This window comes from Cardiocondyla obscurior, linkage group LG11 (assembly GCF_019399895.1).
Source record: "Cardiocondyla obscurior isolate alpha-2009 linkage group LG11, Cobs3.1, whole genome shotgun sequence".
NCBI lineage: Eukaryota > Metazoa > Arthropoda > Insecta > Hymenoptera > Formicidae > Cardiocondyla > Cardiocondyla obscurior.
Window position 1 is genome coordinate 5,849,690 of NC_091874.1, and position 20,528 is coordinate 5,870,217.

Sequence of the window (20,528 nt, forward strand, 5' to 3'; positions counted from 1 at the left end):
ATCTAATCACTAGCTGTAAAATCAGATTAGCTAGATAAATTTTCACTCGGGTATATATATGTATATGTATATATAGTCTTGTATGTACAGAACGTACAGAATCTATTTAGAACCTCTCAAGACTGCACGTCAGTACCTTCAAAAAAACTATGTCTGTAACGTACTGTCCTTTATAATAAAATAATAATATAATTCCTACTGTTGTACATCCTATCCTTCCCCCAAATATTTCCCTCTGTATTAATTTTCTTTTGTAATTTATTATTTAAAAGATAATCAAAGATAATCATTAATATAATTTTATATAATTTTTAAATATTGAGAGAGAAGCAAAATTGAAAACTGTTTTTAAATATTTAATTAAGAAACAAAAATCTCTGAATAACAAGAGTATCGAGATCATTTAACTATTAAATAATTTTTTAATTTAAAATATGATAAAAGTGAGTAGAGCAGAAAAAGATCAACATGTGTTATAACTGTTCATTTTATATATCATCTCTTGGAACTTTGATCAGTGATATTTTAATTCTGAAAATTTGTTATTGGTCGTTTAATGGGGGAGTGAAACTACCACTATATAGAGAAAGTAAAATTCGTTTAGTTAGCACCCCTGCTAACACTGTCCGTACTGTTTAGTTAGGTTAGGTCTTGTTAAGTTAGAATCGGTGCATTTATTCAGCTAACCACGCAGTCTACTTTCGTCTTGTCTATGGTATTGTTATACAAGGATTGGACAGAGTCGTGGTTGACGAAGAACGGAGAAATCCTATAATTATTTAGACTCTTTACTAAATGTACATTAAGTGCACATTTAGCATGGCTCAACGTCACAAAAACTACAAAACAAGAACGTAAACTACAGACATATTCGCCGTACATGTATCGCGTAAATGTAATGAAAATGACGTATCCTGGGTTTGTGTTGCTTGTCGGAGTTGGAGTTGGTATAGCAACTTTTTTGTATTATATGTTCACTGATAATAATCGCTCAGATGGACAGTATTCGTACTCAAGAAACAGAAGATCGTCTGAAGACCACAGTGGGAACCGCTCTTGGTCAACAGCGAGAGAAACGTATTTATCTTAATATATACTCTTACACGCGTGTTAATTTTAATGCAATATTCGCATTTTTTCTTATTAAATTTCTTAACTTGTGCCAATGTAAAATCACTTTTTGCACTTCTAATTTCTGTTTCTTAAGAATTGTCCGTGATATGAGAAAAGAACGATCGTTTTCTTTTTCTTTTTTTTTTTTTTAGGAAACTTTAAAATACTGGACTATTAGATATGTGCATACTGCAGGGTTCTAAAAAAATTATTTGTTTTCAGTGTGATCAATAGAAGAAGTTCAGCAAGCACATCGAACAGTAAAGAAAGAAAAGATAACGCGACAAGTACGGAAAGAAAAGATAACGCGACAAGTTCAGAAAGAAAAGATACAGCGCCAAGTAAAGATGATATAACCAAATTAATCTGTTCAATTTGCCAATTTCCGATATTTGAATCAGAACGGACACAATTGCGCCTTTGTAAACACATTTTTCATAAGGATTGCATTAGAGAGCTGACAAAACATAACCCTGGGGTAAAGTTTAAATCTATTATATTACGAACGTTTGAATCATGCATTGAAATTCATGATTGTATATCTGTTTATGTTGCAGGCTGTTTGTCCCAATTGCAGAACAAAATTTTGATCTGCGGTATAAATATATGAAACATATGTAACAGTGTTTTTCGATAATTTTGTACAATTATCTAGATATCTTATTTCATTATATTCATTTTATTATTGTAGTTTAATAGTTAAAGTAATAATCCGTTTTAAACAATATATAAAATGCATCATCTTTTAACATTAGGGATGTCTCGTAATTGAAATATATATATACATATGTATATATTTTCAAAATTCTTAGTTTTTGATCAGACGTTTTGCAAAAAAAATATTAAATTAAGTTTGTTTAAATTAGGCTTGTAAAGTTACATATTATAAACGTGAATCTCGAGGATATTATTTTAAATATATCCTTTAACTGATTATTTATTATCTGTCTGCTGTAAAAGGAAAAAGCTAATAGCACAATTTACAATAATAATACGCGAATCTCACAAGCGGAAGGATTTATAAGATTGCAAAGTCTGAGTACTTTCTATCAAGGAAATATTCACGTATAACTTTCTCTCCTTTTATTATCGATCGACTCTAATAACTTTGCTTTGTTACGCTTTAATCACGCGGTTTATATCAAAGAAACATCGTTACATATGTATATCTTGATCTTTATGTCCGATCAAAGTGGTAATGGAAATAAAATTTTCAATTACGTTTACTTAGAAATCAAAAAAAATAAAAATTAAATAAATTGTATTTACTGAGCGGTACTAAATACTAGCTGGCCATGCTTGTATGTAAGAAACAAGTTAGCGTCTCGTCCGTAATCCGTTTATAATAAAAGTAATTAGCAGGTGAATACACGTACAACTACATATGTAGGTACACCCACTATTGTATGAATACATCAAACGATTGTATGGATGACTATAATATAGCGATGCGCCGCAATCGATCAGCTTTCCGCTTTCCCTTTTATCGCAAATAAGTTTGAATAGTTGTTTCATAACGTTGTAATGCAAACCACCGCGGCTGCGATGCCCGGACGCGGATCCGGCTGTGCGAAACTGTGCGTACGTGCGTCGGCGACGCGCGTGTTCGCCGACGTTTGTCTAGTGAGCGGCATGGAAAGCGAGGTAGTCGCGCTTTGACCAGTAATCCGGGAAGCGTTTCCCGTTCGAATCGGTCGTTGCGCCTCGCATACGCGAGGCGAATCTCGCGTCTCTCGCGCCGCTGTTTCTTTTCGCGTACCCCGGCGATCGTGAATGCGAAAATGCGGAAAATTGTGAGATAGGTGAACGCGGATCGGTGCCGATCGGTCCTCGTTCCTCGTGTCAAAATGTACCGATGGAACGAACATGACAGGATTATTGTTCGTTGTACTTGTCGTAATTCGCGCGATCGCAGGATCGCGGCTGTCCGCGGCCGATGAGAAGCAAGGTACGTATCCCGTTTGCACATCAACGTGAATCGCGAGCCCAGCTAAACGAACATTTAATCCGTCCTTTTTCTCTCCTACGCGACTAGGACACGCGAAGAAAATTAAGCTACATCTTTTCCGCATTACATGCAGATTACTTTTAATCCCGAGTATACCGAATACCACGAGAATCTCGTGATTTAATATATAAACCGTACTCATCGACTCGATCAAGAATAACCGAATATCACTCGCGATATCGGTCGCTCTAGAGTCTAGACGATAATTATGTAAAACTGCGCTTATAATTATAAGAACACCTGGGAAAACAAGAAATTTTACGCTGCTTCATCGAACTTATGTGAGCAGCAGATTGCAATAAAAATAAAATTGATGTTTGTTCATACTTCTTCGAGATTGCATCTCTTGTTATCCTTCGTACGGAGTCGTAAAAATTGATTTGAAGTACACTGTAAAAAAAATTCAGTGAACTTACACGAATAATAGGATACAGACATTATATTGTTAATTCTGTGAACGTTATTATTTCTGTAATTTTACACGTTGTAAGTTCATAAGAGAGCACACTTTTGCTTGCAGAAATTAAATTCTATTTGTGCACTGTAACTTTTTAAAAATACTCGAAGTTTTGCAAATATTAAATTGGACTTAAAAATTACTTATTGTAATAAGTGTAATTTTACATGATTTTTTTTACAGTGTACATGACACATGGTACGTGTCACATCAAGTGTCAAGAGAAATTGCACGTGGCCAGAATGACTAATGAGATAGAATAATATACCTCAACCAGTTGTTAGATTTTATTATAGATTTGCGCTGGGAAATCCAATACTTTTGGGGAAAACGCGAATTAAAAATCGCGACGAAATCGGCTCGAGAAGATGTTTCTCTCGCATAAAATGTACTCGTACTTGTTTCATGTGTGAACAAGAGCGCAGGCGGCAGGGTTAAATATCGGTCGTCCTATTTCTGGACCGGTTCCACACGCGATCGAAAGAAGCAAAGCGAGTTGAAGCGGATTGAAACGAGTTACGCGTTAATTTTCGATTTTGCTCGAGCCCCCACTTTCCCGAAGGCAAAGGATAACGCGGCTCCACGGCCATTCAAAACGGGAAAGAGCGTTTATTCCCGTTCTGACAGCGAGATAAATTCATCTCGCGACTTAATTGTCGAACGCGTTAAATTACAAAGCGCTAATGATCCTTCGCGTGTATCGGTTTATCTAGTCTAGAGTTACGAGAGTCGCTCAACTGCCGGCAGAATGAGCACGAAACATTAACACGGAGCTGCTAATTTTCTTTTACTCTTCATTCAGGCGGTGCAAAGAAATTGTAACGAGAAGATAACTTTTAGTTACACTTAAAGAAAAATCATTTACGTTTAAAATACCTCACCGAAATCAATTAAATGAGTCTAGACAGATCGCTCGCATCGCTGAACGATACGGGGGATAAAGAAAATACGTTCAAGCTTAATCTTACATAATTTCTTTGTTATTAGTAAATTCATAACTCACCGTGTGTTGAATCATCCGAAGCAGCCGATCAGAAGAGAGAATTCTGAAGAGGGTTTTTTTTCCAAACCAGAGTCGTGCGAGAAAGGCGTTCGGCCGGCGTGACGAAGCGCAGAAAGCACCCGCGGAGTTTGTCTCACCTTGTTAAACCCGTATAATGGGGTTACGAGAATCTTACGTTGACCTACGTGCCCGTTTCGCGCGAACATGCACTTGAACTCGAAGAACCAAGGATGCACTCGATCTCGCGGTGCCACGGTCGACTATAATGTCGTATCTCAATTAATTACACCTTTCTTTCTCTCTTTTTTTGCAGGCACATTCGCCGACATTGTACTTACAATGATTAATGAACATTTTCTCATTTATTGTTGACCTTAGTGAGAAGACTGACACAAGACTGGGCGCCTTTAGTATGGCTTGCGCCTGGGGAACGATTCTTGCCTCTCGGCGTAACCGAATTCCTCGATAACGTACAATCGGACCAATATTATCTTCGCACTAAAATAGACGTAGGTAAATAGTTTAGTCGCGACAAATTATAAAATCTTGATATAATAACAAAATAAGATAATGAATATTAATTGCAATATAAAGATACTTAATTGTATTTCAGCATCATGATTGCAACAATAAAATCTATATACTTGATATTGCATGTCATAGATTATCATTGTAATAACATTATAGGATATTAATAATTTTTTGCTTACTAGGATAATATGATATTCTTTATGATAAGATTGCTGGAAATTCGATGATGATTTCAAATAAAATAATTTTGACAGAATCGTTATTAAAAAATCGATCGTCCTTCTTGTATGGTCGAAAACCCGCTGGAACTGTGCCTGTCTATGCTCTCGTGAAGAACTGTGTTTCCAGAGACACGCGACCGCGCGCAGCAAGAAATAAGCCGATGCTGAATGCTGCTTTCACGCCGGTATTACAAGATCCAGGACTTTTCCAAGCTCAACGACAGACTGATAACATAAATAATATAAGAGCACAAATTATAATGCGAGAACAAGTGCGACAGGTAAAATAAAATAAAATTTTTAATATTGCACTTGCCAAACTTAAAGATTATACACGATAGATTTTCTCTCTAATTATTTAAAAGAAAATACGGCTGTAAATATATACAACATAAATTCTATTTCTAATAAATGTTTTTTTTTTCTAATATAAAATTAAACATTTTAGGCAGTAACGGTGCCGCGATTCGAAAAGGTCAGAGAAGAGAATGGCTGTAAAAAAGTGCACTTTCACGTGACCTATTGGATGTTTTATCCATTTAGCGAGGGAAAAACGATCTGTGTACTGGATCTTGGATTTTTTGGCACTTGGCCGATACCTACCATTGGAGGCGTGTGCATAGGTACGCTCAAAGAGTATGGTAGTCATATCGGAGATTGGGAACATATGAGTCTGTATTTCAAGGTAAATCAAATTTAAATTTGTTCTTCGAAGTAGTTTTTCGTTATTATAATCTTTTATGCCATTTGTTAACCTAAAATCCATATTAAAATAATATCGTAATTTAGGATAACGAGTATCCTCTGGCTATGTACGTGTCAGCACATGATGCCGGAGCGTTTTATCAATATGATCCTCAAAACGGTACCTTTATCTATGAGAGTCAAGAAACGAGGAAGGGTCTCTTCCAGAAGCCAACGTTTCCCGAAAAGGTTTATACCGCTGGTGGTTCGCACCCGATCTTATTTAGCGCACGTGGCTCCCACGGACTTTGGACCGCTCCGGGGAAACATAAATTCGTACGGGTACCTCGCCTGTACGACGAGAGTGGATTCGGAACTGCTTGGCCGACGTGGAAAAGATTGGAGTTGCTCTTGGAAGAGGATAATGAACCTTTACCCGGCTGGATGACTTTCAAAGGCAAATGGGGTAATCCCAGCAGTAACTGTCATCCACTAGCGAAACTAGGTTTTAATATTTGCGAATTTGTAGACGGTCCAACTGGGATTCCTATGAAAAAATTCAATTTTCGATGTTAAAATCTGCTATTATAAATCAAGACAACAAATTGAGGATGTCAGATGAATATTGATAACGTGGGAAAACTATGTGTCTCAATTTATTGCTTGAATTATTACTTTTCATCGTTAGTTGAAAAGCAATTTAATGCAACATTTATTAAGACATTATTTATTTAACCGAAGTTTTTGTAGAAAATTCACATCGATATAAAATCATAACAGAATAAAATTTTTTTTGATACAACTTGCGCGTACATAAATAGCTGACGATAAATAGTGTCAAGCTTTTACAAGCGTCTCGCGCAAATTATCTTATTTTCTGCAGCATTGGCCATTTACAATTGCGTTTTTTGCTCTAGTCTGAGAATTTTCGGCTATGCTAATTAATTAATCCAATTATTGAAACTTTAACTTACTGTTCAGCACTTCATTGTTTAAACAGTCATCATTCATCAGAAAAATAATTCGATAATAAGCAGTATTACTCAGACACCTCATCTTCATCGTTCCCTTCGACGGCAATACTGTGTATGCCATTTCTCAACAAAGGTGTACCCTTCTCTTTTGCTAAAACACGTGCATTCAGCACAATTTTCAATGGAGTACCCGATGGACAACACATTACTTCAATATCCTCCTTTAACAATTTTTCCTTATATGCCAGCAGCTCTACTTTTAACCTAATAAAAGATATCGATTATTTTAACAACTAGATCAAGAAGAAAATGTGTTGTGTATAATTAATTGATTATAGGAAATTATATACAGGATATCCGAAATAAAATGCCAAATTATAAAACTGTAAGTAGGGAATTAGAATTAGAAACGAAACCCATACAGAATATTTCGCCTCTAATTCTAATTCCCCACTCACAATTTTATTTTTTACATTTTACATTTTATTTCGAACTTCTTATATATGTATATGTATAATAAATTTTGTACCTTAAGCCATCTTTGTCTTGAGCAAAATCAACAATGTGACAATTTGCATTGTGATGCCCTGCAATTACTGCTGGAGCTGCAGTTTTCTCTTCTGGATGAATACATGTGTTCCATGGAACTGAAAATTCTATGTGATACCTGGAATAAATGCACATACATAATGTATCCATTTACACATATATTCTCTTTCTCCATACATTTACATGTACATAACAAATTTTAATAAATAGTTTTAATTATATTGTAATAGAAACTATAATTCACTAGTGACTGATTCAAGATAATGATTATTAAATTTAAATAAACCAGTTATTTGCGAATTTCATATAACAATTAACCTATGGTACAGTTGCAGGAATCCTAAATGAACATCTATGTGACCATGTCGTTGTGGCTGTATCATAATGTTGTTATCTTTTCCAAGCCCACTTCCACCGCTGAAGTGAACATGATGCTCTGAAAATAAATGAAGAATGTAATTAAACAATATAAATTACATATTTAATATGTACTGCAGATTATTTAAGTACTGAATTTTATTATCGAATTAATTTGTGGATATGCAGATTTTTTGTTTGCAGAAACTTTGCAGGCATTAGTTTTATATATATTTGGGTCGTATTAATAATGAAAATTAATTACAAATATTCATAAAATTACACATTATTTTACATTATTTTCTACGATCGCCAAACGTTAAGAAAGGCAAGTACCTTTATCTCCCATGTCCCGTGCAGCAATTCGACAGGTGTGAAGACTCCACTTTCATAATTTTCGCAAACTAAATTGTTTGATAATACTAAATATACTAACCGTAGCAACCAGTCTCAACTACGGACGCAGAAAGAATGAACTCCACAATTCAGTTAGAAAAGTGAAGCCAACTCGTAGCCGACGACGCCGAGGTAACCCTGATATTTTCTATCTCGCTTTGCGTTCTCGCTTTGCTGTCTCTCTTTCTCTTTCTCTCTTCAGACGAAAACTGAAGTTGGTCCGACTGATATTCAATCCGCTCTTATTTCAAAACCTTTCTCGAACGCGCCTTAAATATGAAAATTAATATCTCGCTAAAATAAAATGTAACACTACAAATTATAAGAATAATTTAGTTTCTTGACGTCCGTTTTACTTTTTACTAAAGTTTATTTTATTTTTTTTCCGTTAAATTTATACTTTTATTTTTTGTTCTTAATGTTACGTATCGCAAGACAGGTTTTTTCAACCATCTGGTAATTAAATATATCCAGCAAGTAATCATACGGTCTTTTTATTGTTTTTTTATCAGGACAGTTATCCATTAGATAAATACGTGTCTATTTTTATAGATAATCTTTGTGGATAACTGTCCATGGGGAGTTGGAATCAGTGTCCTTTAGAAATTAAAAAAAAAAAAAATATTGAAAACAAAAAATTAATAATTTACATAATTTATATAGGGTCAAAGTATTGACCGATCAAAAAACCGGTTCTAGGCATAAGAAATGTAGTGGCATAACGAGACACCAAAAAACCCAATCTATTATATTAATTCGGATACGCAAAAAAAATTAAACTTGTTTATCCTGATATTTTGAGACTAACATTCATTGATATTCACCGACGATTTTTTACGAAATTTAAAATAAAGGATTGTTTGACTTTCTGGATACATGTTACTCGCTTGATTTAATGATACTTATATTTTTTTTTTTTTTAAATTACGTACAAACAAGTTAAATCCAGTTAAAGGAATATTTCACAAAAAAAAAAAAAATACAAGTCTCCGTTTCGTGCGAAACGTAAGTTGATTTTTGTAGATGCGCGATAAATTAATGTAAAAATAAAAAGATCGGCTGTAAATACTTATTAACGATTCTCAGTATCCTCATGCAGTATCAAAGTTCACGATTTTCTTCTAAAACTCGCAGACTGTCCTTGAATATAGTAGCATCTTTGAATTATTATTAAAATTACTCATACAAAATGTAATAAAGCATTAAAACTATCAGTCTAAATGATCTTTTTTGACGGGAAGGACACCTATAATATGCACGTCACTACCGTGACAATAATACCTACATATGAAAGGAAATTATATAAAATCAACTGTATAATGATGATGACGTGTATGTATGTTTAAGAGAGTAGTGTGCATGCGTACGAATATAATATAGTGTGCCAATTGTAATAATTGACGCTCAGAATAATCAAATTTTAATCGGCGTAACCAGAATAATTTCAAGAAAATTATATCCGGTAGACGATATTCATCTTTAGATGAGTTATTTTCAAGAATAATAACAAGAAACATAGTAAAATTATACTTGTTAGTGTCGAGACATGTACGTTCATCATAAAGTGCTATCCTTGTACGATAACAAGTAGTTGTGCCTAATGATCTTTAAAAAATCCCGCATTTTGTTCTGCGAATTTTACGAAAGTTAGAATATTTAATAATTAATACCATTTAGGCATTAAATAAACTCAGTCGATGGTTTCTGCTGATTTTGTAAACTTGTAAAGTAATTTTTGTTATCACGACGTTACATCATCGTTGCGTTTAGTTGTAAACAATCGATTATCATTAGATTAATTTTTGCTTAATAATATTTTTTTCTTATGTATTTATCGCAAATTAAATTTATATAATCTTCTGCCTGCGTCATATCCTTTTATGGCAATTGGCAAAAAAAATTTGTTATATATTTAAAAAGACTCTTAGCATTACGATTAAATTTTTACAATTAAAAATCAATAAACTGTAACTCATTGCACATTTGAATTAATATATAAAATTTAAAATTAACAATGTAGGTCAAGATACAAATATACAAAAAGAAATTGCAACATGTATAAATTTACTAACTGTTTTAAATACTTGAAATATAATTTCTAATCCTCATTATGCATTTTATCATGTTTTTATCTTTTTTATTTAAAAAAATCTTTCAAACAAGTCTATTTAAAAAACCAACTCTACTATTAATACTCGATTATTAATAATTAAATTACGAAATTCGAGCCGTAAGCATGTGTTATTTGTATGACATTCTGTCATTATTACCATAATTTACTGTTTCCAGTAAAAAATAACGGATGATTCGAATATTCCCCCACACATGAGATCAGAGAACGTCAAGGAGAATGTATTATGCCACAAAGTATAAAAGCTTAGGACATTATCTTGTGGTTTACCAGTAACTCTTTGATCACAGACTTGAAATACATCGTGTTGAAAAAGGAAATCGAACATGAAGGCAATCGTTATCGTACTTGCTATTTCTGTTGTTGCTGTCTTGGTAAGACTTTTATTACTATTTATTATCTTGTAAAACTTTGAAACGTTTCTAAAACGTATCTGTTTTGTGCTACATGAATTATATACCAAAGCTTTGAAACTTTATCTTAATTTTTAAAGTGATCACACTTTATGATGAATCAATTATTAATTGTTAAATATTATCGTGTAAATAATAATATCTGCAAATACCTGTTTAATTATAGGGAGAGCTCACAGATGAACAAAGGGCAAAATTGAAGGCGTACAAAGTATCCTGTATCACCGAATCTGGCGTCGATCCAAGTACGTGAGGAAAATATTAAGTTGCGCAGTCACAAAGGCTGAAATAAAAAATTACATTAATAATAATTCGAATTTCAGCCGTGGTTGAAAATGCGAAGAAAGGACAAGCACCTGAGAATGACGAAAAGCTTGCCTGTTTCGCTACTTGTATGTTGACTAAAATTGGAATTGTAAGTAAAACTTGTATTTAACGTGTGTTAAAAAATGCAGGTTAAGAATTAAATTAATTCTCTGTACGTTTTTAGATGACTGCTGACGGAGAAGTTGACTGGGACGTAGCTCGTAGTAAACTGCCGTCAGATGTGCCGAGTGAAAAAGCCGATCAATTATACAACGCCTGCAAAGATATTTGTAAGTGTAACAATAATTTAACAAAAGCCAAGATCAATTTGTATTAGTTTATAAAATAATTTAATATCGTAACGACGTACGTCTTCGAACAAACCTCTCAAGTGAAAAAGAAGAATTAAAACATCGTTGAATTATTGTTTTAGCTGGAACCGGCTGCGAAAAGGGACACAATCTGTTTAAATGCTTCTTGGCGAACAAACAGTTTCATCTTCTACCAAGCAACTGAAATTCACAAGTTTCACATTACGCCTGATTCGATCTGTTAATTATTAATTAAATCTATCGTTTACTTTATGTGTTATGAAAATATTACCTTGCACATTTATATGATAGTGTAACTGTGTTGATAAAAAAAGCTATGCATGCTTCAGCATGAAACAAATTTTTTCTTACTTCCCTAAGTTCTTCGTAAATAGAATTTGTTACGTGCGATCCGTGCGATGCATTAAACAATACAACCATTTTGGATAATCAATCGATAGTCAATTAAAAGTCTCATATCAATTATATTAAAATATTATATTAAAGATAATAAATATATTGAATGGTTAAAAATTAATTGGTAAATATTAATAATAACGCCTTCACCTTAGATTTTTACTTGATGTAATGACGATGTAATGACGATCCGCGATAACAGCCGGCGACGCCGCGAAAGAGTAGAACAGACAGTGTATAGCTCTGGCCTTTTCTTTTATCCGACGGCAGCCGAAGCGCTTCACACAGACGAGCCTCTGCATCTGTACGCGTAGAAGCCGCGATTCCGAGTTGGGCTCTCTGCCAACAGGAGCAAGATTTTATGTTCCACGTTGTCAGGTTATAACACGTATGTGCTTGAAAAACATGGCTTCAAAAGAAAGTAATCTTTCTATGTTATACACAGAATTAAATAAATTAGGACAAAACGGGGAATATGAGAGGGCTCTAAAAACGGCAAACAGAAGTGAGTTAAAGTGCATCTAAATTATTTATGAAAATAACGAAAGAAAAATTAGCATTTTTGTTCACTGTTGCAATGCTTTTGTTACTTTTTATATCTTTACAAAATTATGTTGTCATTATTCGGAAAGCATAAAATATATTATTTGAAGCATCATATATGAAGTAATTTATATTCCTTTATTTAGTCTTAGGTATTTCTCAAGATGAGGAAGCAGCATTTCATTGTAAGATCATTTGCTACATCCAGCTGTCAAAATTCAATGAGGCACTACAATTCATTGTTAAAACTCCCAAACTGGCAACGTATAACGATAAAAATATTTATAATAAATTATTTATTAATATACATATAATATTTCTTACAATTTTTTTAAATTTAGGAATCTGGAGTTTGAAAAAGGATACTGTCTATATCGTTTAAATCAAGTCTCAGAAGCGTTAAAAGTGATAGAAAGTATACAAAATCCTTCTCTGAAGATTAAAGAACTAAAGGCTCAGATATTATATCGTTTGGAAAGATATGAAGAATGTTTTGGAGTATATAGAGATATCATTAAAAATTCGAATGATGAGTATGAAGAGGAAAGAGAAACAAATCTTGCAGCTGTACTTGGAAACTTAGCAATTGAGGGATCTGTAAGTTTTTTTTTTTTTTTCAAATAATTAAAAGCATTTAATATTGAAATATTAGTTTAGGTTAATTTTATTAATATATGGAAATTTTATTTGTAGGATTTAGAAGTTCCTTCTTTACGCGAGCATACTTATGAATTGACATATAATGCAGCCTGTCGGCTGCTTGCACAAGGAACCAGAGATGACAAATTTATTTTAGCAGAAGCAGAAAAGAAATTGCGAATTGCTGAGAAAATGTGCAAGGAAGGATTAGAGGAAGATGGAGCATCTGAAGAAGAGATCGAAAATGAATTGGGTGTAATTCGAGTGCAGCTCGGTTATTGCTTGCACTTACAAGGTCGAGAAAAAGAAGCACACGCATTATATACCGCGGCTTTGAAAGCCAAGCCAGATGATATTGCACTGGTTGCTGTAGCCAATAACAATTTAGTTTGCCTAAATAAAGATCAAAATGTCTTCGATAGTAAAAAGAGAATGAAAAGTGCCACTCACGAAAGTCTCGAGCACAAATTAACTTCTAAACAAAGAAAAAATATCGCATATAATCAGTGTCTATTAGCGCTTTACACTGATCAAGTAAGTTTATGCAAAACATGAAATAAATTTTTTATTTTAATGAAACTAATACTCATTATGTATTTTCAGGGAGAACAGTGTCATCAACTGTGCAATAATCTTGCGAAAGATCACGCTACACTCGCAGCAGATGCGATGTTTATTAAAGCTGTGCAACTCAGTAAAGAAGGCAAACCAAAAGAAGCAGCAAAACTATTAACCGAACATGCAGTCGGCGAAAAAGAAATATCTATGAAATTGGCCAGCGCTCAATTACTATTAAGCCATGAAGAAAGAAAAGATGCAATCGCGATTTTCGAGAATCTAAATGAAAGAGATAGATCTTTGCCTGGAATAGTTAGCGCACTTGTTACGCTTTATTTGGCTGATAATGACCGGGAAAGAGCATCAGCTGTTTTAAAAAATGCAGTTGCTTATTATAAAAAGAATAAGGTATATATATATATTTATATGTGGCTTTTATTTAAATTTTTTGTACTTCTATATTTTTTGTGCGCGATATTTTATTTTAACTAAAGTTTTAACTAAAGGAGGTGAAAAATTCCTTTCAGGAAACCACTGAAAATTTAGGAGAATTGTGGCGACAAGCTGCTAACTTTTACTTGCGTGGCGGAGAACTCAAAATTGCTGCCGATATTCTACAAGAATTAGTAGATGCCTCACCATCCGACACTAAAACTTTGGCTCAATTAGTTGTAGCTTATGTACAATTTTGTCCTAGTAAAGCACAATTATTGTCCAAAAGATTACCGCCGCTTCACGATCTTGCCGAAACTACCGATGTTGACGCATTAGAAAGCAGCAATTGGGTCATTGGAACAAAAGTAATAAAGAAAAAAGTCGAACCTTCACCTGGGTAAATATATTTTAAAATCATATTGCTTTGTTTCGTATCAAATACATTTTAATCTTTTTTTTTTTTTATTAGCAAACCAGTATTAGATACAATTCAAAAGAAACACAAGAAACGTAAACGTAGAGGTAAGTTACCAAAGAACTATGATCCGAACGTTGTGCCAGATCCAGAACGATGGTTGCCGAGACACGAACGTAGTGGATTCCGTAAGAAACGGGACAGAAGAAATAGAGACACTGCTATGAAAGGAACACAGGGTGCCGCTACAGGAGCAAGTGATCTCTAGTATGTATACGTCGTGTTACTACGGCAGTAGTAGTTGCAAAATTAGAATTTTTATTTAAAAAACGTATTTATATAATTTTCCTTTGACAAGTCTTAAAAAAAAAAAAAAAAAAACGAGAACATATATTAATATAACATATTTTACTTTACAGTGACATTACTAAAATGCCTGCAAATGCTAAACCTTCTCCCAACCCTCGTCATACTTCCACAGCGGAAACTTCAGGACCACGTCAGCAACAACGTAAAGTTCAACAGAAAAAGAAAAAGAAAGGTAGCAAATGGTAATAATTTTCACTGTCATTTTAATAAATATATGATCTTTTGATAATAAACGAATTAAATTACATAACTTGTTAATAAAAAATATTTGTTACCAAAAAATACAAAATGAATAAATAATCAAATGGATCAGATTTGCTACCATGTAGCTGTATTTTGTGAAAAACACAAGACGGAATACTGCCATTAAAAACTAATATTGTACACGCTATACGCGTGTAATATTATTAAAGAAATATGCTTATAATCTCTCTATTGCGTGAATTTACAGGTGTGTTAATAAACTTTAATATATTTCATTATTTTATTTTTAAAAATTATTAGTTTTATTCTAACAACATACGTATATTTCGTTATAAAGATCTTCTTTTATATCTTGCAAAATTATTTTAAAAACTCAAAAAAAGTTTCCATATTACACATACAGCCACATTATATTAATCACATATAAACGATATTAAATTATGGTTTAGAGAAAATATTTTTATTTTCTTTTCTCACAATCGTCTTAACTCGTGATATATTAACATACAAGTAACGCATCTTCTGTGTACATTGACTAGGGATTATATTTCTGTTTCACATTGATAACAATTGTATATAAAAATACCATCCATTTCTCTTTATACTCAGCAACTCTGTAATATGAATAAATAATGTGATTGTGCGTTGGTTTGTAACATTTGTATATACATATAACAGACATGTAAGTGGCAAAGTTAAAATTGTAAAATAGTGGTGTTGCAATATGATTTTAATGCCACAATATTTTTGATAACGTTTCTGTTTTATGTTGTCCAACTACGTAAAGACTTTGTAAAGATATATTTTCAAATATCACTGTAACGAATTACCGTTTGATAAAACAATTTCGTTAGGAATAACTTAACTTATTGTCCTGCAATCAATCTACATTATGTGTATTATTGTTTGTTGCTGTGTATAAACTCATAATAATGGTCAATTATCCCGACAATTGTAAAATATATAACTTCTTAATTTTTTTTTTATCTTGACCATTACATTTATAATCCATGACATCAAATTTAAATTTAAAATGAATCATACAGCAATATTACATATTATAGTCATTAAAAAAACTGCATTTGTGCATCGAAAAAGTATAAGGAACATGGGTGAGCACTACTGATCGTCTTTGCTATTTTTCCTTACACCAATATTTTCGTATGTAAAATGATAATATTGTCTCTTCAGTTTTTGGAAGATAATTATGCAATAATCAAGTATTTACTAAAATATAGCTATATTTACAATAAAATGTAAAATGATTTTTAGTCTTAAGAATCTGTAATTTTTCAGTAAATTTTATACTTTTTTAACTGAACAAACCGTACTTTTGAAACGCAGCTTTCTGCTAAATTAATAAAATCACAAATTTAAGTCGATTATTGGATTTAATTTTGATGTCAATAAATTTTTTTTTTAATCACTATTATATTAGTTATCAAGATCCAACCCGACTAAAGATGACACCTTTTTAATTGTAAAATTCTTATCGGTCCAATTTCACTTATTATTATACTATTTACATACCAAATTTATTTATTGATAAATTATCATAAGTTTTTTGTAAAGCGGGCGATTTAGCAAAGTGGGAAAATATGTGTTGCAATTTTCTATTTATCGATGTAAAGAATAGATGAGTAAGGCACAAATGTACGCATGAGCGCTAATATGAGAACAACATTATGCCAACCATGATGGGCTACGCCAAATTACGCAACCACTATGATGTGAATGCGTATAACGTATACAATGAGGTATAAATAATTATAACTATTCCGTTATATTAGTGACATAATTTTACTTTGTAGGTATTATACCCTCCCAAACATCCTCTCGTTGTTTGTTGGCTAATCGTTTTTTCTCTGTAACGCAAAAGTCGTTTTTTAGTAAATTCTTCAATAATTATTGTAAATTATTCTTATTTTTAAATTGTATATTATACTTTCAAAGATTACCTTTTGCTTCACGTAATACATTCTTTTCGTGCTCACGTTCTTGTCTAGCTGTGGCGAGCCTCACACCCAATGCACCCGTAACTAATCTTCGAGCTAGTGCGGCGCACGTTTCTGGACGATTCCTATAAGGTTGCAAAAATTCTGCGCTTCTTCTAGCTTTCGTTTTACTCAAAGCAGTAGCTTCGCTAAGAGGTCTCGTTTTCACAAATGGATGATTCGATGCTAACACTTCGGCAGCTTAATAAAAAATGAAAAAAGCAAAAAATAATACAACTAATTTTGATTATAAATGGACTCATTGCAAAAAAATTATTTTTAATAATAATTCACAATTGATATCATTTATCGCACTATTAGCTACACCATAAATGCAAAATAATTTTAAATTTTCTCGAGTAGTTTTCTTATTAAAATAAATTAGCTCATTTTCAATTCAAAAAAATATAAATTATATATTAATTATTTTTACATAACTACATACCAACAAGAGGACTGCTAAAAACTCCCAAACAATGGGTATCATCTACCCACTTCAGCTCAAAACCACCATTCTTAAAAGAACTGAATACGGCCGCCAAATCACTAGTTTTAAATTCAGAAGGAAAATTATAAATTTCTACAACGTGTGCAAACTCGTCGCTGGATACTTCGACTTGTTTGCTGTATGCTTTGTAATCGTTTTTTGGTTGTTCTATTACTACTTCACCTACTGCTGATGTAAGCTAAATAAGAGAAAAAGATGTATAAATAATTAACTAATTGCATACACAAAAAAATAGGCATAAACAGAATAAAGCATTAAATAAATGCACGATGTACTAACCTCTTCTATTAATGTTGGATCTAAACAATCACCATTATCATCGAATAAGCTATCCCAATCACATTCGTCTCTGTTCATTTTCAAAGGTGGAGAAGGTGGTGCAGCAGGTTTGCTTTTCGGTCTTTCCACCTTTTTTACTTTTTTTTCAGGTGGTGTTACAAGAATTGAAGAGAGTTGTTCAGATTGTTCAGATTTCTTTTGAGTGGAATCGGAAATTACTATAACATCCGATACATTTATATCCGTACAAGGTAAATTTTTTAATGAGGATTCATGTTTTTTCATAGTTTCTTGAATCTTTTCTAATTGTTTGTCATCAGTTTCAACTTGACTACATAACTTTGATAGATTGGGATTAGCATTATTTTCGTCAAGACTATTAAATGTTTCTTTTTCTTCGAATAAAGGTGGCATATTTTTTAATTCTTCTGAAAATTTATATATGTGTTCAGTGCCACTACGAGTATCGGATATTTTTTCGGAATCTAAAGAAACGTGTTCTGATATCTCTTGTGAAAAGTGTTCATTTTCGATCTTCATGTCACGATTCTCAGAGATTTGATTCAAAGTTACATCGTTAATATTTTGTTGACTACAGCACACATCTTGTACTTTAAAATTATTATTCATATTCGAGTCTTCATTTAACGTCGCGTGAGAAGCTTTTAGGTTTTGCGGCTTCTTATCTTCAGTTTCCAAACTTCTGCGATGCCTTGGCACGTAAACTGCTCGGTCTGGTCGTTTTTGACGTACATTCCTACATATATACATACAGATATATTAATAACGTTTTTTTGGAACAACTGATATCGATCGATATTTGCTGTATATGCACATATATTAAAATGACTATAGTATAATAATTAGGTACGATTAACGATAAAAATTATATCTTACTTGACTGAAGGAGAATCTGTAGTTGATTGAATTTGTGTCTGTGTGCTAGTTATCTGAGAGCAATTGTTAGCTCTTCTAGCTGCAGGTGGTCTATAGATTTCAACTGTTGGAATTGATTTGGCTGGAAGCAGATAAAATTTTTAAGTACAATGAAATATTTTTTATAAATCAATCAACTTGTATTTTTAATTACCTTGTCGCTGTAGTTTGCATTCTGGAGACATTGATGGTGAGCATCGACTTTCGATACCCATTTCAAAATTAGTGTCTTTCTGTCTTGTCGTAAAGTTCGTTTTACATTCAGGAACATTCGGTTTTGGGTTCCAATCACTATGTAACAAATAAAATATGTTATTCTTGCAAATCACATGTATTTTAACTATCTTGTTCTAAATATTGTTACGCCCGCAGTGGACGCATTTTGAGACTCGCGAGTTTCGCGAACGGGATCTCGGCGGGCAAGATGTTTCCCGTTGTTAAGAAGCGATCCATTAGCGAATTTTGGTGAGAGCCACGTTAAGTACAGACGCGTTTTACCAAGTCTCTCCGACTTTATCAGTATACGAGCTAAATAATAAAGTCTGTTTCTTTTTTTTACGAGAAGGTACAAAGTTCTTTCCCGAGTCTGTGAAAAGCGCGGGTGCAACTTTTGTGAGAGAACGGGCTCGGGCGTAACAATATGAAACTTCTCCCAAAATCAATTTAAGATTTTATCCTATTTCAACGTTCATTAAACAAAAAACGAAATAATACAATGAGTGAGAAATATCGAAATTTTGATATAAAGATAAAACAGCTTTATAAGTACCTTCTCACATCGCTCTTGTAGCACACCACGGTACGTCTGTCCGTCCCTTGGCCGATCGAGAAAGTGTGTAACAAATCCGGGAAACGATCTTGTATCAATTGGTGTATTAAAAATCGGCGATAATTGTTCACGGGCGGAAAGACGAGCACTCTGAAAAAAAGAAAAGAAAAAAAAAAAAATAGCGGAATGAGAATACGTCTCTCGTCGAAAGTGAAATCGTCGCACGACGGTAAGAACGGCCAGCTTCTCGGTCGTTTTAGTGAACGTAATGCCTTACGGCACCGATCCGACACTCCAAGGAAGGAAGGGGAAGAAACGATACAAACGCCAGCTAACTTTTACATAACCCGTCCACTTTCTCTCTCATTCGTTTCCGGGGGACGCGCGTGGTACGGGGACTTGTCGCGTTTTCGATCGACTCGAGCTATACTTTCCACTTGTACCCGAGCTCGAATAATTCTCACGTTCGTCTCCCTTTTAATAAATTTCAAAGGGCAGAACGGCATCGCAAGAACCGTCCGAGTTTGGTACAAACGGAGAGTAACTCTGTTCCGTTACTCTGTATTACGACGTTACGACGTCATGGCTTAAACTAACCTTTAAAGAGATCACCGTTTTCCGCGACTAGATGCTCCCCTTTAAAAGCTCTATTATAACATCGTATTTGGGTACCTTCTGCGGGTCTGGTTCTTCGCGAAGACGGTCACGTCGTGTTCGACATCCTCGGAGAATAGGCTGTCCTGCAGACTCATTTATATCTCGTTAACATTCACCAAGAGTATGCGTCCACAACGTACACTCGATCACCATCCACCATCGCCTGCCTGCTGAATAAACTCTTATTTCTATCGGTCTCGGTCCACTCCGACTGGCTTTCCCCTGTCACGCGAAATAAACCGCGTTGGTATACTCCGAGCTGTGGGTGCGATAATGTAAATTGTTAGTTGAGCGTGTTCGAAATTATTCGAAATGAAGTAAAGTGTGGACCATGGTGGTGAAACTCGCTCG

At 33.6% G+C, this 20,528-nt stretch overlaps 7 protein-coding genes across 10 annotated transcripts in view; 4 read left to right on the plus strand and 3 right to left on the minus strand.

Moving 5' to 3' along the window:
* Positions 1-5,446, minus strand: part of Dy (transmembrane protein dusky) — a 40,277-nt gene extending 34,831 nt beyond the window's left edge. The window contains exons 1-3 of the mRNA XM_070663717.1: positions 5,292-5,446; positions 4,920-5,079; positions 4,582-4,841 (exon numbers count right to left, since the gene is read on the minus strand). The gene's annotated coding sequence lies outside the window, so the exon portion shown is untranslated. The remainder of the gene's footprint in view (positions 1-4,581; positions 4,842-4,919; positions 5,080-5,291) is intronic.
* Positions 416-2,396, plus strand: LOC139106760 (uncharacterized). Its single transcript, XM_070663721.1, has 3 exons — positions 416-1,077; positions 1,336-1,591; positions 1,671-2,396. Exons 1-3 carry the CDS (start codon positions 881-883, stop codon positions 1,701-1,703), a joined length of 486 nt encoding a protein of 161 aa, XP_070519822.1. The 5' UTR covers positions 416-880; the 3' UTR covers positions 1,704-2,396.
* LOC139106763 (uncharacterized) lies at positions 2,707-6,997 on the plus strand. The gene is made up of 5 exons (XM_070663724.1): positions 2,707-3,061; positions 4,960-5,094; positions 5,367-5,614; positions 5,782-6,018; positions 6,123-6,997. Exons 1-5 carry the CDS (start codon positions 2,980-2,982, stop codon positions 6,591-6,593), a joined length of 1,173 nt encoding a protein of 390 aa, XP_070519825.1. The 5' UTR covers positions 2,707-2,979; the 3' UTR covers positions 6,594-6,997.
* LOC139106761 (adipose-secreted signaling protein) lies at positions 6,049-8,586 on the minus strand. 2 transcript variants are annotated; one of them, XM_070663723.1, is made up of 5 exons: positions 8,334-8,586; positions 7,859-7,976; positions 7,521-7,658; positions 6,992-7,255; positions 6,049-6,564 (listed from the first exon to the last, which is right to left on the minus strand). In XM_070663723.1, exons 2-4 carry the CDS (start codon positions 7,921-7,923, stop codon positions 7,057-7,059), a joined length of 402 nt encoding a protein of 133 aa, XP_070519824.1. In that variant the 5' UTR covers positions 7,924-7,976; positions 8,334-8,586; the 3' UTR covers positions 6,049-6,564; positions 6,992-7,056. The 2 variants fall into 2 exon arrangements, with proteins under 2 accessions (XP_070519824.1, XP_070519823.1); XM_070663722.1 differs by having other exon boundaries at positions 8,234-8,586.
* A 2,059-nt stretch (positions 8,587-10,645) lies between these two features.
* Obp13 (odorant binding protein 13) lies at positions 10,646-11,815 on the plus strand. Its single transcript, XM_070663741.1, has 5 exons — positions 10,646-10,798; positions 11,004-11,082; positions 11,161-11,252; positions 11,328-11,433; positions 11,577-11,815. Exons 1-5 carry the CDS (start codon positions 10,751-10,753, stop codon positions 11,657-11,659), a joined length of 408 nt encoding a protein of 135 aa, XP_070519842.1. The 5' UTR covers positions 10,646-10,750; the 3' UTR covers positions 11,660-11,815.
* Positions 11,816-12,029: 214 nt separating this feature from the next.
* Srp72 (signal recognition particle 72) lies at positions 12,030-16,561 on the plus strand. Its single transcript, XM_070663736.1, has 8 exons — positions 12,030-12,376; positions 12,561-12,678; positions 12,756-13,011; positions 13,108-13,587; positions 13,657-14,019; positions 14,139-14,443; positions 14,516-14,728; positions 14,881-16,561. The coding sequence occupies exons 1-8, from the start codon at positions 12,262-12,264 to the stop codon at positions 15,014-15,016; spliced, it is 1,986 nt and encodes a 661-aa protein (XP_070519837.1). The 5' UTR covers positions 12,030-12,261; the 3' UTR covers positions 15,017-16,561.
* On the minus strand, positions 15,473-20,448 carry LOC139106773 (R3H and coiled-coil domain-containing protein 1). Of its 3 annotated transcripts, none has more exons than XM_070663737.1 (8): positions 20,193-20,441; positions 19,521-19,670; positions 18,906-19,042; positions 18,713-18,833; positions 17,816-18,572; positions 17,474-17,714; positions 16,993-17,229; positions 15,473-16,899 (listed from the first exon to the last, which is right to left on the minus strand). In XM_070663737.1, exons 1-8 carry the CDS (start codon positions 20,270-20,272, stop codon positions 16,835-16,837), a joined length of 1,788 nt encoding a protein of 595 aa, XP_070519838.1. In that variant the 5' UTR covers positions 20,273-20,441; the 3' UTR covers positions 15,473-16,834. The 3 variants fall into 3 exon arrangements, with proteins under 3 accessions (XP_070519838.1, XP_070519840.1, XP_070519839.1); XM_070663739.1 differs by having other exon boundaries at positions 20,118-20,246; XM_070663738.1 differs by lacking the exon at positions 19,521-19,670 and having other exon boundaries at positions 20,193-20,448.
* Between the last annotated feature and the right edge of the window lie 80 nt (positions 20,449-20,528).

Coding starts and splice junctions, on each gene's coding strand:
- LOC139106763 (XM_070663724.1), top strand. CDS start 2,980: ATGACAGGATTATTGTTCGTTGTACTTGTCGTAATTCGCGCGATCGCA. Junction 5,095..5,366: donor TCGCACTAAAATAGACGTAG/GTAAATAGTTTA, acceptor TAATTTTGACAG/AATCGTTATTAAAAAATCGA. Junction 5,615..5,781: donor TGCGAGAACAAGTGCGACAG/GTAAAATAAAAT, acceptor TAAACATTTTAG/GCAGTAACGGTGCCGCGATT.
- LOC139106760 (XM_070663721.1), top strand. CDS start 881: ATGTATCGCGTAAATGTAATGAAAATGACGTATCCTGGGTTTGTGTTG. Junction 1,078..1,335: donor TGGTCAACAGCGAGAGAAAC/GTATTTATCTTA, acceptor ATTTGTTTTCAG/TGTGATCAATAGAAGAAGTT. Junction 1,592..1,670: donor TGACAAAACATAACCCTGGG/GTAAAGTTTAAA, acceptor TTTATGTTGCAG/GCTGTTTGTCCCAATTGCAG.
- Srp72 (XM_070663736.1), top strand. CDS start 12,262: ATGTGCTTGAAAAACATGGCTTCAAAAGAAAGTAATCTTTCTATGTTA. Junction 12,377..12,560: donor TCTAAAAACGGCAAACAGAA/GTGAGTTAAAGT, acceptor TCCTTTATTTAG/TCTTAGGTATTTCTCAAGAT. Junction 14,729..14,880: donor ACAGGAGCAAGTGATCTCTA/GTATGTATACGT, acceptor TTTACTTTACAG/TGACATTACTAAAATGCCTG.
- LOC139106761 (XM_070663722.1), bottom strand. Junction 7,659..7,858: donor TTCCTGCAACTGTACCATAG/GTTAATTGTTAT, acceptor CATTTATTCCAG/GTATCACATAGAATTTTCAG. Junction 7,256..7,520: donor CAAGACAAAGATGGCTTAAG/GTACAAAATTTA, acceptor ATCTTTTATTAG/GTTAAAAGTAGAGCTGCTGG.
- Obp13 (XM_070663741.1), top strand. CDS start 10,751: ATGAAGGCAATCGTTATCGTACTTGCTATTTCTGTTGTTGCTGTCTTG. Junction 11,253..11,327: donor TGTTGACTAAAATTGGAATT/GTAAGTAAAACT, acceptor GTACGTTTTTAG/ATGACTGCTGACGGAGAAGT. Junction 11,434..11,576: donor CAACGCCTGCAAAGATATTT/GTAAGTGTAACA, acceptor TTATTGTTTTAG/CTGGAACCGGCTGCGAAAAG.
- LOC139106773 (XM_070663737.1), bottom strand. CDS start 20,272: ATGAGTCTGCAGGACAGCCTATTCTCCGAGGATGTCGAACACGACGTG. Junction 19,671..20,192: donor AAGAACCAGACCCGCAGAAG/GTACCCAAATAC, acceptor TCTTTTTTTCAG/AGTGCTCGTCTTTCCGCCCG. Junction 16,900..16,992: donor TGTATTACGTGAAGCAAAAG/GTAATCTTTGAA, acceptor TTTGCGTTACAG/AGAAAAAACGATTAGCCAAC.